This window comes from Balearica regulorum, chromosome 23, assembly GCF_011004875.1.
Source record: "Balearica regulorum gibbericeps isolate bBalReg1 chromosome 23, bBalReg1.pri, whole genome shotgun sequence".
NCBI lineage: Eukaryota > Metazoa > Chordata > Aves > Gruiformes > Gruidae > Balearica > Balearica regulorum.
The window spans coordinates 6,046,412-6,061,484 of record NC_046206.1 but is presented as its reverse complement, the minus strand read 5'-3'; the positions used below and the strand labels follow the sequence as shown (position 1 = coordinate 6,061,484).

General features: G+C 42.8%; 1 protein-coding gene across 8 annotated transcripts in view; it reads left to right on the top strand.

Annotated features, from left to right (window-relative positions):
• PRDM10 (PR/SET domain 10) overlaps positions 1-15,073 on the top strand; it is a 45,277-nt gene that overhangs the window by 23,957 nt on the left and 6,247 nt on the right. For all 8 annotated transcript variants that reach the window (XM_075774833.1, XM_075774827.1, XM_075774831.1 and 5 more), the window contains 8 exons: positions 1,466-1,693; positions 7,017-7,364; positions 9,184-9,339; positions 10,405-10,584; positions 11,395-11,505; positions 12,564-12,764; positions 13,348-13,491; positions 14,438-14,608. In XM_075774833.1, the coding sequence (XP_075630948.1) occupies positions 1,466-1,693; positions 7,017-7,364; positions 9,184-9,339; positions 10,405-10,584; positions 11,395-11,505; positions 12,564-12,764; positions 13,348-13,491; positions 14,438-14,608 (1,539 nt within the window). The remainder of the gene's footprint in view (positions 1-1,465; positions 1,694-7,016; positions 7,365-9,183; positions 9,340-10,404; positions 10,585-11,394; positions 11,506-12,563; positions 12,765-13,347; positions 13,492-14,437; positions 14,609-15,073) is intronic.

Genomic DNA, 15,073 nt, shown 5'->3' with positions numbered 1-15,073 from the left:
TCTGTAGGGACCTAATGTGATGCGTTTAAGTAAAATGGTAAATTCTCTGCACTGCTGACCTTAAGTTACCACCAAGTCCTTTTATGAAAGGTGTCACAAGGGATCAGTGGCTGTGTTCTATGACTTAGCTGAAAGCTGATAGCTGGAGCGGGAATTTTTCTCTGGCATCTCCCTGGGTCATGGTTCAGTGCTGACTCAGAGGGAGGAATGTATACATTGCTTATGAATGCTTGCCACTTGTTTTCTGAGCGTGCAGAATTGCCCTAAATGTCGCGTTAAGTGCAGTTGTGAGATCACCCTTTTTGCAAGCTGACGTGACCCACGCCGACTCCATTTAGACAAATAAGCATAATTCTGTTCCCAGACTCTTCGTTCGGGAGAGACTGGGCTTACTGAGCGCAGTCACATCCTGACATGTTCAAATGGCCTCTGGACTGGCGGTGGCTCACATCCTGCCAGCTTGGAACGTGGCCCAGAGCTAGCTCATGTGTGTCCGTACAGTCGAGCAGGGCCATGGGTATGCCCCAAACCTTTGGAGGTCTGCCCGCCTTGCTAATGGCTAGGCAGGAGTTCATCTGCCTCTTGACAACATCAGGCTCGGGAGGCCATGGTATACTTTTGGTGCTCTGTTTCCTAGCTTGTGCTTTTAAGTTTCCTTAGTTGCATTAGGTGATGTCAAGGAAGGATCTATGTTTATTCTCTCATAATAAGAGAGGAGTCCATCCAAGAGGAGTTATTGGAATTTATATGGGAAGAGTATAGATTTTTGGCACGTGCTTCCTGCTCCCAACACCCTCCCATTTCTTTTATGCTAACGAAAAAAAAGGAGGAAGACAGCTTTGTGTGATAAATGTAAGTGATGTATGCAGCTGGCTAGATGAGAGTATGCAGAGCTTGGAAAGTGGATAGCAAAACACACAGTGCACAGTATAATGATGTCGTTTGTCACTCTCCAGTTCAGCACTCTAGCCAGTTTCTTAGAAAGGAGAAGGTGCTGCATAACAATACATGATAATGTTTCAAAGTGACAACAATTTCAACGAGATGGAAAGTCTCTGCTTTCTCTGGTCTGTGCTAGTCAGTTCGGTGGTAAAATTTCTCACAGGTCAGCCTATGTCATCTTTGGTTAAAGCAGTAACAGGGTCATGAGTGCAGAAGAACTTGCTTGGCTATTGACAGCTGGGTCACTGAACTTGTCTCTGTCCAACCAGCCAAGATAATATGATGGCCAAGAGAGTCGCCTACCTGCAGCACTTTGTCTCTGCTGCTCTGAATGTTCTTCCTGTAGGTGGAGGTGATCTGCTGGGAGCATCAATGGAAGCCACTGGGAAAGCATAGGCATAGGCACATTTTGTTTCTAGCTTGTGATTAAATATGTGGAAATCTTGTTGTTGTCTGAGTATTATCAAAGTATTTTTCAGTGGGTGGGGGGAATAATCACTGGTTGTATGATTTGCGATTTCAGGACTTGCTGCATTTTTCCAGCAAGGGGCAGTTTGATGAGGCCGGACAAGCCACACTGAATGGGTTGGAGCAGCAGGAACAGACTCCAGTGCCATCAGAGACGCAGTCGGCACTGGAGCAGCAGTCAGAAAACCACCCGCTACAAATCCAGCCGCAGCACGATGAGAGCACGGTGCCTACGCAGAGCACCATGACAGCAGATGACATGAGGCGAGCAAAGCGTATCAGGGTAAGCAAAGAGGACAGCGGATCATGCCTTCTCTTGCCCTCTCCATTTGCTGTAACCCAGAGAATGCTGAACCTGCCTGCCAGGACCAGCTGGTCTTTTTCCCACTGTCGTATCCATTTCCAAATCCTGAGTAAAGCATTTCATTCCTAGCAATTTCCATTGCGCTGAGAGGAAGAAAAATCTCGTGTAAAGGTCTAATATCTCATGAGATGCTAGTGAGAACTGGTCACCACTTGGAGCTGATTCAATTCCAGCACAGTAATTCTTTGATAGAAACACAGTCCCTCCAAGCTGGCAAGCAGGAGTGCTTCAAACAGCCGGCTGAATCATGGTACTGTGGCACAGAGTAATGACTCGTTCACAGCACCATCTGTGTCTCTCACAACTCTTGTCTTGCAAATAGTTGCCAAAGAGGAACTGCGACCTCAGTTTACATCCCCTTAGTTGATGATGATGATATTTAGTGATAAAATCCTTTCTTGGGGTAGAAAAACCTGCCTGTCTTTGAGATTAAAACCTGCGCTAAGAGCTTTGTGTACCGACAGCAAACACTTTGAGCCTGAGCTTTGTGTCAACTGGGTGAGCTTTTTTTTCTCTAGTATGTGTGGGAGGGAAATGATTCAAGCAAATAATCCTTCAAGCCATGTAACTGTGAGATTGGTTTATTTAGTCTAAAATCTTTTTCTTCCATGTGTAAAATTTTGATTACAGAAGGGAACAGCTGCAGTTGGGGTAAGACTTGACTTCATTTTTAGGGAATGAGAAAGGATTAGAAAAGAGTTGAGTAAGTCTTCCATACAGGAGGATGTTGAGACAAATTTTGTTTTAGCAATATATATATATGCGAGACCAGTGGTGGTACCCCATAAATGCAGTGGCATATCTTGAAGGAAGAATTTGGCTCGGGTACGTTAAGACTGCGGAAGTTTTAACTGTATAAAATGCTTGCACTCTCTGAATGACAAGTTTCTACCAGTAATTTGGTTTTCATATGTTAAAAGCTTGGGGGATTTTTACTGAATGTGTCCAAGGGTGGATAATGAGTACAAAGACAGATGCTGAGTGTTGACAGTAAAGAGCATGGGTATTTACTGCTTACGGTATGCCACCACTTCCTCGGTAGAAAGTTGAGGCCTGGGTGCGATGGGAAGAGAAGGTGGTGTCTGTTTCCCCAAACTTTTGAACCCAAGATTTGAACTTATGATCATCTTAAACCGTAAATGTGGAAAGAAAGGGACAGAAATTCTGAAATTACTTCCTTGTCTTTTGTTCCCTGGAAATTCATCACAAATGGATGATAACCAAGAGGAGTGCAGTGGTGGTTTAGTCCTTGGTGACACGTTTGTATCTCCAAATCTCCTGAGCTTCCCATACATCTGGCAGCTTGTGTTCAGCAGAGTCCTGGAGATGTTTCCAGATAGGGGCACTGGCAGAATGGCAGGTGGATGGTTGCAGAGCACTTTTCCATTTTGCATCAGACTGTGAGCAATGAGAACTTGAGATAAGAGTATACTGGCAAGCATTATTTTTTAAGCACTGAAAAATCACAGCAAGCTCTAGCACCCTCCGAGCGCTCATTCAGTTCAACTACTCACAGCACCCTCTTACAATAACATGCACTTCATATTATAAGCAAGCAAATGTTTGGGTTTAAGATGTTTAGTAAATCGTTCACTTCCAAAGAACAGGTAGAAAGTCTTGACTCCTGATTATGATTTGGGGACCTGTATAGCTCTAGTTCTTCCTTATTACTCATGTAGGATTTAATTTTCAAAACCAGTAATTCTTGGTGAATTGCTTCAACTTTTCTAAGGTTCAGAACATCTCAGTGATGTTCTGAGAGTGCTTTCATTCAAACTGGAAACACTGATCTCTGGTGCCCCAGGGTTCAAGTCCTGATAGGATCAGTTCATTTTTCGGCCTCTGCTTTTTAGAGCCTGTGGAGTTTTCTTGGAGATCAGACCTTAAATACAGCAGTCATGTCCTTAGTATTGAAGAGAGGTACACCTACCCTTCAAAATACTCTTGTAACAAATAGAGGAATGTTTGGTCCGCAGCCAAAACGAATATATGTTTTTAATTCAATTCTGGGCAGTGTCCAGAGAGTCTATATGCTGATCCCAGAAACATCTGCATTTCCAAATAGCTTTTTTTTTTTTTACATACAGACCTGATCCTAAAATGACCTTTGTATAGATGATGGCTTTACTCTGAGGAAGCAATTGACAGGGATAGGGATATGATTTGGAAAGCACAGTCACTTCCTTTGTGCTGAAAGAAATGCAACTGGTAGTATAACAAGGAGTACAGGCAGTAAGATGAGGTTAAAAAAATAGTCTGTACTCCTTAACTTTTCCACTTTTCTAATCCTTGCCCTGTTGTCATCCTGCCCTAATTATTCCCTTCTGCTAAAAGCATTTCATTCTCACCGTGGCTCTGTAGTATGCATTACATCATTATTAATCAACTCTGAGAAAACATGAAAGGTCACAAAACACCTTCAAGATTATCTGTGGTTTTTATCTTTGCCCTTTAACTCCCTTTGGGCAGTTATTAACTACAGGGTAAACCTTGAAGATCTGCTTAGTGTTTCCTGAGGCAAAAACCTCAAAGGAGTTTTGCCTAAGTAGAGTAAACTCTAGCTGAAGAGCTGGTCCTCGTAGTGACCCGCAGAAGCGTGACTATTGCAGAAGTCAAGACTTCTGTCTTAAAGTCCATTGCATAACATAAGTATTTTTCTCTCCCTCAATGCTGCCTGCTCAGCTGGAGCTGCAGGTAGGTTTGTTTTTTTTGTTTTGGTGGCTTTTTGCTGTATCTAATCGAATGGTACGTAACAACATTGCCTTCCATGTTGTTTTGTCCAACTTCTGTTTAGTGTTTCCTGATTGACTCCACATTGTAAATTGTCATGTTCATTCTTTAAGCAACCAATGTGCAGAACTAAGTGTTATCTGAATAACAATTTGCATTCTTCTAGTTCTTTTCATACTAATTAACTGCAAATTTAAGGTGAATATTATAGGAGTAAACTGCTTGGATGAAATACTATAATATTCATCTTAAAGTTTTGGAGGATTTGTTTATACAATTGTTTGCACTGGATCAATGTTATCAGTTAATGAGACAACACTTAGTTCTCTTTTTCTGGTTTTATAGTTGATAGTTTATCTAACCGAAAGGTTAGCCTTTGAGATAGCACCGGGGCTGTGTTGATTTACATGGCATACAAGTCTGGCCTGCTATCTGACCAGTCAGATTGGTGGCGATTACACATAGCAAAGGACGGTAATACTGGTGTTAAGAACTTGAAGTGAATCTCTTCAGCTGTTTGGTTGATTAGCATATCCCTGTAGTTAAGGGAAAAATTATATATTTCTGACTCCCAAGCAACATGTTAATTTTTACACAGCACATGTCCCATCTTTCCAAGTCACAGTGTGACTTGGAGCAGATACCTGCGTTTCCCATTGTCTCCACTTCTCTGCTTGTAAAATGGCGAATGGAGATGACGCTAATTCACGGAAGGGCTCGTTTGGGGCTCCTGTATGAAGCTGTTTGCTTTTTTTTTTAATAGCAAAACAGTTGCTCTCATCTTCCTTTTTCTGGAATGAAAGTACAGGTTTCCCTCTGCAGTTCAGATGGTGAAAAGGATCGTTCATGTTCACTAATTTAATTTCTAGCACAGCATTTCACAGTATTCCCAAGCTGCTCCCTCATTCCAGCAGAAGAGCTCCCAACTTGACTTTGTCAGTGTCAGCTGTTGGCACGCACTTAAGGGACACAGCAAATGTCAGCCCAGACTTTCCCACAAGAAAAGGAGAGAGGAAACAGGGAAATCTGTTTGCAGAAGTCTTGAACGTATCTCATGGAGAAGTATGTGATATTGAACGTGTGTAAGCATAGGTGCCGGCAATGTTCTAGCGCTATTTCTCTTAACTATCGTGATGTAGATTCTGTCTGCAACATGTGAAAAGAGAAGGCATCAATAAATGGGGACGTATAGATCTTATTTTGGAGAAGAGTCCTTAGACTTCTTGCAGAGAAATGGCAATATTGCAGTGCACTTCCAGTACAGTATGGGTATAGTGTGGTGTGGGATTTCACGCGTGCAGAGGTATGACTGACTTCCAGCATTGCCACTAACCAATGTACAGGTTCTCATCTGATATTGAAATGCAGGTGCAGGGCGCACTTGCCTCTTTCTACAGGCAATGTGTCCAGCAGCATCTGTTCCTCCAGCAGCCAGTGCTGGTATCGGTGCTGGGATGGCTCTAAACATGTATCAGAAGGGGAGAAGGGGAAGAGGTAACAATCATGGATTGTTGCAGAGAAGATAGACTGAAGGAAAGCACACACCAAAACAAAGCAAGGACTGAGAAGAGAAACCGCGCAGTAGGACTGGAGAAACAGAAGAGCAGCCTAGTACATTAAACTTTAAAATGAGTATTTGCACAACTTGCATTGTGCTCAATTCACAATATTCTTAAAGCTTCTTGCACTACCAAGAAAAGCAATCTCAAGTTTGACTGGTATGATCAACTCCCCTTTGAGTAGACAACAGAATCTATCAGAGTTGCTCTTGATTTAGCACCAGTGTGTCTTGTCTTTCATCTTTCTTCTTCATTTTCAGGCTCTCATACATGATAGATGGTAAATGGCAGATAGGCGAATTGCTCACAAGTTCTTACCTGTTGCTCGTAAACCTGCCATTCTGCCCCTGCTGTAATGTTTTGAACTCTATACTTTTTGATAATTACAGAAGGGTTTAGGCCAGCATCTCTTCAATGTATATGTTCCATCAGAAGTTTTCCAGGCAATGCTAAACCACTGCTGCACATCTCTCTGGTGCAGAAGCTGATTTTGTAAAGGGCTGTGGAATTTCATAAGCCCTGCTCCTGAGTGAAAGGCAGGGCACTAGCTGACCCTTCCTTTGCATGGTGGCTGAATTTGTGACCTACTCCTCAAAAACCAGCCGGAATTGCAGCTTGTCTCAGGCCCACATCTGTGCTTCGGAGAGGACTCAGTTTTATTTTACAGAAAAACGCCATCCTAAAGTCAAAAGCTAGCTAAATCAGCAGAAAACAGGGACTGGGGAGGAAACTCCTGTGTTGTGTTCTCCTAACTCAGTGTGTAACTGTTAGGTATATCCCTTAACTTCTGGCCGGCACAGCCTCCCCTTCTGCAAAATGGAGACAGTATCTGTAATGCAAAAGCATTTTTTTGAAGTTTAGGTCCTCTGATGATCCGGTCTATTTAATCTTGAAAATATTTGGGTGTGGAATCTGTACATATTAAAAGCTAATAGTCTCTCTGTTTCTTTCAGAACGCAGCTCTTCAGCACCTGTTCATACGGAAATCCTTTCGGCCGTTCAAATGCCTCCAGTGCGGGAAGGCCTTTCGCGAAAAGGACAAACTGGATCAGCATGTGCGGTTTCACGGGAGGGAAGGGAACTGCCCTCTGACTTGTGACATCTGCAACAAGGGCTTCATCAACAGTGGTGCTCTCGAGAGCCACATGAAGTTCCACATGGACCAGAAAACATACTCCTGCATTTTCTGTCCCGAGTCCTTTGACCGTTTGGATCTTCTTAAAGATCACGTGGCCATCCATGTCAATGATGGCTATTTCACCTGCCCTACCTGCAAAAAACGCTTTCCAGATTTTATCCAGGTTAGATGCCATACTGATTTGAAGCACTGTCTTCCGGGTCTCTACGAGCACTCTGTTGATAACTTTTTTTTCAGTACTGTTCTTGTGTAACACTGCATATCAGTTTAATCTCACAAGATAAAGGGGTCCATGTCAGTTAGAAATTGAAAAGGAAGAATGACCAAACGTTGCCAGATGTTGTCTTACACCATTGAAGTGCTCTTTCCATCATCAGATGTGGTACTTCAGTCTGTCATTAGAAGGCACTGTACTGTGGGACAGTGCTCCCTTAGCCCTAGACAATGCCTAAAGCGGAGGTCCCGACTGCTTTTGGTCAGTACGGATCCATGGCACAGAAAGGAATTGTCTTTTGCTGTGTGCAGCTGGTACTTGAATATACCTTGTCCTTTGTTGTTAAAACTCTGAACCAAAAAAAATTGTGGGTTTAGATCTGTAATCCCCTGACTGTTTTTTGTCAGGATAATTCATTTGAACACCTTGCAGAAATGCCAGAACAGATCAGGATACTCCGATTCCTGACTTGCCCCTGGGCTTTGGCTGGGTACTTCCTTCTCCTCCTCTGCACACTGCTTAGGAGAGGTCACACTGGAGTAACGAGTAGCGTAACTCCTTTGTGCAGTGAGCAGAGCCGTTAGAGAAGATCGTTAATAGAATTTAAGGATGCTATTTCAATGCTCGGTAAGAAAAACCTGAAACGCACCACGCATGCATTCATTAGCCTGCGTGGGGACGGAGAGGTAGATATGTCTTGCTGAGCTGCCTGACTTAAACTGGATTTCTACATTTCAATTTAAGTTAAATAATAGGAACTGATGGAGTAGCCACTAGGCTAAAGGGGAGAGGATGGGGAGAAGTGATTTACTAATATAACTCCTTCCTGGGAAAAAACCTTTATCTTCTGTAAATGCTGAACAAGGAAAAATGTTGATGATTCAGAAATGCTGTTCTGCAACCTAATTCCCCATAAACTTTCCCATGAAAAAGTCTGCAGTCTTCAAGTCTGAAGAAGGTCCCATGGCTTTTTTTTTTTTTTCAGCTATTCAGCTGTGTTTTGGAATGTAAAGATGATTTTTTCACTTGGTGCTATGTGAATAATTAAGTCTAGTCACCATAGATTGCTGCCTACTTAAATACTTCTGTGTGGAACAGATAAAGATACCAAGTTGTTCCCTGTATCAGTATTAGAAGATGGTAAAGATTTAGAGATCCATTTCTTTAGTGCTTGGATTTCAAATGTCAAACCTCATTAGTTAGTTCATTGGCGAAAAAAACCCAAACCACTAGATGCTTGAAGAGGTCAGGGATAGTCCAAAAGTAATTACCATTCAGGAGTGGCATGCAAATGTTTTTGTGTAAGGTTGGTTTGTTTGTTTGTTTTCTGCCAGTTGTAATTGTGAGCTCATTCTCACTGATTGAAAGGAACTAGCCCCTGCACTTAGATTTCTTATAAATGAAGTAAAGATAATGAAGCTCAGATGAACACATTAACTCCAGGATGATTCAGTCAAACTTTACGTACCTCATGGTCTTTTGCTGCCCATTAAGTGCCCAACTGTGCAATAGCTGATGCCTTCAAGAATCAGTCTTGAGGAAATTAAATTGTCCATCCAGATGCATAATAAAGATGATATGGCTTTATAGAAACTATTGCCAAGATATCAACTGTTCTGATAAAATACTTTTTAAACCAAAGCAGATTAGAGAACTCTTAAAACCTTTTTCCTTTCTTTTTTCTTTTTGCTAAGAGTTTCCTAGTCTGTTTTACCATACAGTCTTCTCTTTTGAATAAATTCCATTTTTCAATGATCTGCAATTCTAGGTCAAGAAACACGTACGCAGTTTCCATTCAGAAAAGATTTACCAGTGTACAGAATGTGACAAGGCTTTCTGCCGTCCTGACAAGCTGCGACTCCATATGTTACGACACTCAGACCGCAAAGACTTCCTGTGCTCCACGTGTGGCAAGCAGTTCAAGGTAAGATGACTCTTGACTGGATCATTCCTGATACAGGCGGACAAAACCATTCTTTACCCTCCTTCAAGTAGATAAGCTCATGTTCTCAAAGGTGGAAGAAACTAACTTGTGTAAATATGCTAGACTTGCCTGCAAGTTGTCATGTGTGAGCTATGACATTAATTTCTGGTGGATGGGGGGCAAGATCCATCCCAGTACGCTCTGCTGTAACAGGGTGTCTCATCTATCAGATCTTAGTTCTAATAATTCAATAGCAAAGGAAGCTTCATCTGCTCATTAAGAACTTACTATTCTTATTATAGAACTGTTATTATACAGTTCAGTTGCCGGGTGCTTGGGTTGTATTGCTTTTATCAGTTTAGTTAAGAAAACTTCTTGCTGATAGCAATGGACTAATAACATTCCTGGCCGAGGTGCCTGTGTCCATGGGATGCATCATGTCAGCACATGACATCCAGGTGCTTTTCCAGATCCCTCCAGAACAGGTGGAGCAGACTGAGTCAGATAAACTGTGGTGGCAGCAGCCTGCGCCTTGTCACTTAGTTTCTTGTGACATACTGAGGGACTGGATATTTTTGGGTGAAGAAGCACATTCTAGACAGTGTGTATCCAGAGTGGTTGGATTGCATCTGGGCAGTAGGTTCAGTACTGCTGTAGGACTTGAGGTCCTCTTCCAGTCAAGAGCATTATTTGATGCATGTTTGCAGCTGTACACAGTTAAGCACTAATATTTTAGAATAATTCAAAGAAAAGCCAGAGTGGAGGGGTTTGTTCTCACAGAGGCTGCTAAATTAGCATTAGTTTGGCTACTGCTTTTGTGGCTTAGCAACTTCAGCTTGGTTTGAAGGATAAACCTAAACCCAAAGGGTTCCTGCTGAGCTGTCCAACACTGAGCATGCAGCTGTATCTCATGGCAGCACTGGAGAAGAAAAGCTGAAGAGAGTTCTCTGAATAGCTTACGTTGTGGCTCTTCCTCGTACTGGGTAGTAAGGCAGTAAGTGGTGCTGATGATGTTTGGTTTGTTTTTTGTTTGTTTTTTTTCCTCCCCGATGGCTCTTTCCCTAGAGGAAAGACAAACTGCGAGAGCACATGCAGAGGATGCACAACCCAGAGAGGGAGGCCAAGAAAGCTGATCGAATCAGCCGCTCAAAAACGTTCAAGCCTCGGATAGCTTCCACCGACTACGAAAGCTTCATGTTCAAGTGCCGACTCTGTATGATGGGTTTCCGCCGGAGAGGGATGTTGGTGAGTGTCTGTGTGCTCTACCTTCTCCTAACAACTCCTGTACTCAATTTTGATGAATAGTTAAGGAATAAAGATGCAATTCTAATGATTGGTACACAAACATGCTGTGAAACTGGGAGAATTTTGTAGTTGAGTTGAAATTATATATATTTAAAAAAAACAACCAAACAAACTGTGTTTTGTCTCTTCAGCAAATGTGTGCCTTTGTATGTTTCATTGCCTGTGTTGTATGTCTGGGTGTCACTACCATATGTCAATGCTAATGCTGATTGATGTGTAATGTAGTTAGCAGAACATGAGAGAGTCTTATATTGCCAAGTTCAGGCTTACTGCCTGTTTTCCTGGCTGCCTTTCCTATTTTTTTTTTTTCCTTCTTCCCCCTTCTTGAGGGGCCTCTCCTGGCCATGTCCTGTAACTGCGACTGTGTCAAGGGTGTTAAGCGGCAAGAAAGCTTAGTTGCAAATATTTCATGAGGGCTGTGATCTCTGCTAGCAGAGGCCTCCCTGGGCAGAGGTCCTTCACATTACCTCACTCTCAGCTGCAAGAGAGTTCTGGCAAGCTATTTTACCCCTTCCCATCTTATTTTGATTAGAGAAATAGTAAATGAGATCCAGTAAGAACATGTGTACCTTCAGCAGCTGACTGTGAATGCACAATAACTCTTGCAGCAGCGAATGCTTCCGGCACTGCTGGCTAGCATCATTACAGCTTTGGTTTGGCTGTTATCTGTGTCTAGGAAAAGAAGCAATTGTCTGACTTCCATCTGTAATATGCTGTCTTGTTCTCTTTTTTTTTTTTTTTTCTCCTAAGGTGAATCATTTATCAAAGAGACATCCAGACATGAAAATAGAAGAGGTGCCCGAGCTCACGTTGCCCATCATCAAACCCAACAGAGATTACTTCTGTCAGTACTGTGATAAGGTGTGTAAGGACGTCACCCCTCAGAGGGTAGCTCAGTACTAGACCTGTATGGAGCCAATTTGTCTATGCATAGCAACATCTGGCAGGGTTTGTAGCTTTTTTTGAGGTGCTTTCCAGCAACATTTCTGCAGCGCTATCCAAAAGAAATTAAGTTGAACTGCACTTAGGCCAAGGCGACTGAATGCTAATTGAAAACTGCAGTTCTCTTTCTGCTGTCTTTGGAGTTGGTAAAACTTAAAATACTGTGATCCAGCAAGCAGTCACCATCCTTTAGTCCTGTATCACTTTTTGCAACCCAGGACTAAGTATCCAATCTATCTCTAATTCCTGAACACTAAGTTAATTTGGTTTCTGTAGCACTTCTAAAAGTCTCCAGCTCCTTTTATTTTAAGCTGTTTAATTAGTCACATGCCAGTAATTCCCAGTGTTCAGTGGAGTCTGAAGCTGCCTTTGCACTGCCTTGGGGTTCCTTTTCTTACTCCCTGGCTTTTCCTTTTTGTGCATGGGGACTTTTAGTTGCCAGGGAGTGTATTTTGACTGACCGTTCTTATCCTCAGTACATTCTTCTGTGAAGCCTCCTTCCTCTTGTTTAAAGAGGAAAAAATGGATAGTTTTAAATAATATTACAGAATAGTCGTTTGCTGATGTGCCTTAAAAAAAAATAAAAGATATGTTGATCACTAAAGGCTACTAAAACAGTTTGATGCTTTGTGCAAGAGTGGGCAAATTACAACTTTGGTGATCGGTGGCTTCTCTGACGTTTGACCTTCAAGTATCAGGCAAAATTTTTCCTCTTACCTTTCTGTCCTCCTCTGATGTCTTGTTGTGGCATACAACATGTTCTCAAATGGCTTCTGCGTGCTATGCAAGGAGTGGCTTTTGCAGCTTGGTTAAACACTGGAAGACTTATTCATGCATGATGTTGTAATTGATTGGGGATTTCACAAAACATACTGTCTAAAGCAACATGCAGACATTCCAGATAAAGGTAACTGGTAGCCGTTTTCTGCGCTGACATCAGGATTAGGCCATTTTCATTCCAAATCTTTACCCTGCAGGTGTACAAGAGTGCCAGTAAACGGAAAGCGCACATCCTGAAGAATCATCCTGGTGCCGAGCTACCTCCAAGCATCCGGAAACTGCGCCCTGCGGGTCCAGGAGAGCCAGATCCCATGCTGAGTACCCACACCCAGCTGACAGGCACCATAGCCACCCCTCCGGTCTGCTGTCCTCACTGTTCCAAGCAGTACAGCAGTAAGGTACGGGGGTTGTCTCATAGCCTCAGAAGACAGCACCTCTCTCGTGATGCTTTTTCACCACGGTTTCTGTCATCTGTCAGTCTGCAAGCAGGGATCTTTTATTCTTTCGTGGTTTCATGCTGCGTGCTGTGACAATACAGGCACAGCCTGCTCATTTTATGGTAAAAGGGTTCCCAGAATAGAGGGCAAGAGCCTGAAAGAAGAAATGGAAATGTTATCAGAGTGCGGTCACAAATGGAAAAGCTTGGAAAGCACTCGCTGATAGCGACAAGGGAGAGCAGTAGGGAAACAAAATGCAGAAAAGGCGACCTCTGGAAAAGGTCCCCAAAAGATTTGGCTGGGTTGGGATAAAAAGCTTACAGGCTGTGATGTTTGGGGCAATATTTCAGTATCAGTTAGCTATAATCAGCAGCAACTTTGTGATCCTTGCTTTCTTCTTGTTACCAGAGCATCCCATAGTGGGAATTGTGCTGCCTTACTGAGGGAAACTTAGAAATTGTAGTCTGCAGGGTTGTTTGATTCCAGTTTGCCCCAAGCAGAGTTGCTGACTGTCCTTCTAATGCTCTTTTGCGTCTCTCTGTAGACAAAGATGGTACAGCACATTCGCAAGAAGCATCCGGAGTTTGCTCAGCTGCCTAACACAATACATGCCCCGCTGGCAGCAGCTGTCATCAGTTCCACTCCTGCCGTTCTAACCACCGACAGCACTACTGGAGAGACTGTTGTGGTAAGGATTCAAGACTTTTTAGATCAGGCCAATGGAGGGAAGTGAACAGAACAGAAGCCCTCTGGTATAATCCTAGTGTTTACTTGACAGACATCATTTTAAAGACATCTTGGGGACTTTCACTGGGACTATTCTCTGAGGTTCTTGTGTTCCTTGGGATCAAGAGGACGTGTTTAATCATGACTGGGGACTGATCAAACTGTTCAGAGGAGTCAAAGTCTCCCTGTAATTCTTTGGACAGTGCAGAAGGGAGCGATTTGAGCCTCCAGTGGCTGATCTCTCCACTGTTAACACATCAGCTGCTACAGAATGAAAGCCGAGATTACAAAATCAGTTTTGTGTCTTTTAGGGGTGCTGGGGTGCTACATAGCTTTAAAAACCCTATAGACTACAGTTTAAAAACTTCCTATTTGCAGACTGAAACTGGATAAAAGACTGTCTTGCTTGAAAACAGGCAGATTCAACCAGCATGCTGTTGACTTCATAAACCTGTTTTGTTAGGTGCTAAATGTCTTTACGCTCTTTAGAAACAGAGTTGTCAAGAAAAGTATCACTCTGGCAGGTGAGGAGGAAAGGTGGAATATGTCTAAGAAGCACTTTTTGACTTGGAAACCAAGTCAACTCTTTACAAATGCAGGATTTTTGTTGTCTAATAGAATACTGTTAGGTCAGAAGACTAAAATAGGGGATTTTTTTTATTATTGTAAGTTAAGTTAGCCCTTAATGGTGCTGACTAGTGTTTAGACAGAAGAGAGCAATCCTAGCGGATGATCCCTGGTGATTGCTTATGACCCCATCCTCTGTACACGTGAAGCTCTTGTAAACAAATATTCAGGCCTAATGGTGTAAGTGTAATTCAGTGTGATGAAAGAACTAGAGCCCTGCAAAAGTAGACAAATCCAGTAGACAACATGTGATGATGGTCTGCATCTTTCTCCCTGCGCAGACAACAGATTTACTGACACAGGCAATGACGGAGATATCCCAGACCCTCACAACAGACTATCGGACTCCCCAGGGAGATTACCAGCGAATCCAGTACATCCCTGTGTCTCAGGCCACAACTGGCTTGCAGCAGTCTCAGCACATACAGTTGCAAGTAGTTCAAGTGGCCCAGGTGAGTAACTTCTAGGGGGGCTTTGATGTGCTTTTCACCCCCTCCATATCAAACCTGTGCTTCCTTAGGGCTGTAGTGCTGGGAAGTTTGTTAAGATGTACTTATAAAACGTGGTGCAGGCTATTTTTTACAGATAAATTGATTGATAATGCATCGGGTTCTGGGTATAAATAGTCCTGCCAGTCTCGGTCAGCTTGCTGGAGGCATACCAGCGCAGTCCAAACTTTGTTCTACCCATCTGGGCACCTTCGCTCAAGTCTGCTCTAGGAAGATTTTCCAGCAACTGCATAAGTGGGTCAGTGGGTGACCCGTTTTTGCAGTTGAGAAGACTAATTTGTATTTCCTTGTTCTCAGTGAGCCAGAGCCAAAATTTGGAAGTACAGAAAGTATTTGCTTTTTTCCCTTCGTGTCATCTATTAAAATATTCATTCTCTCTGATGCTCAACAGCCTCCTAAAAATAAAAC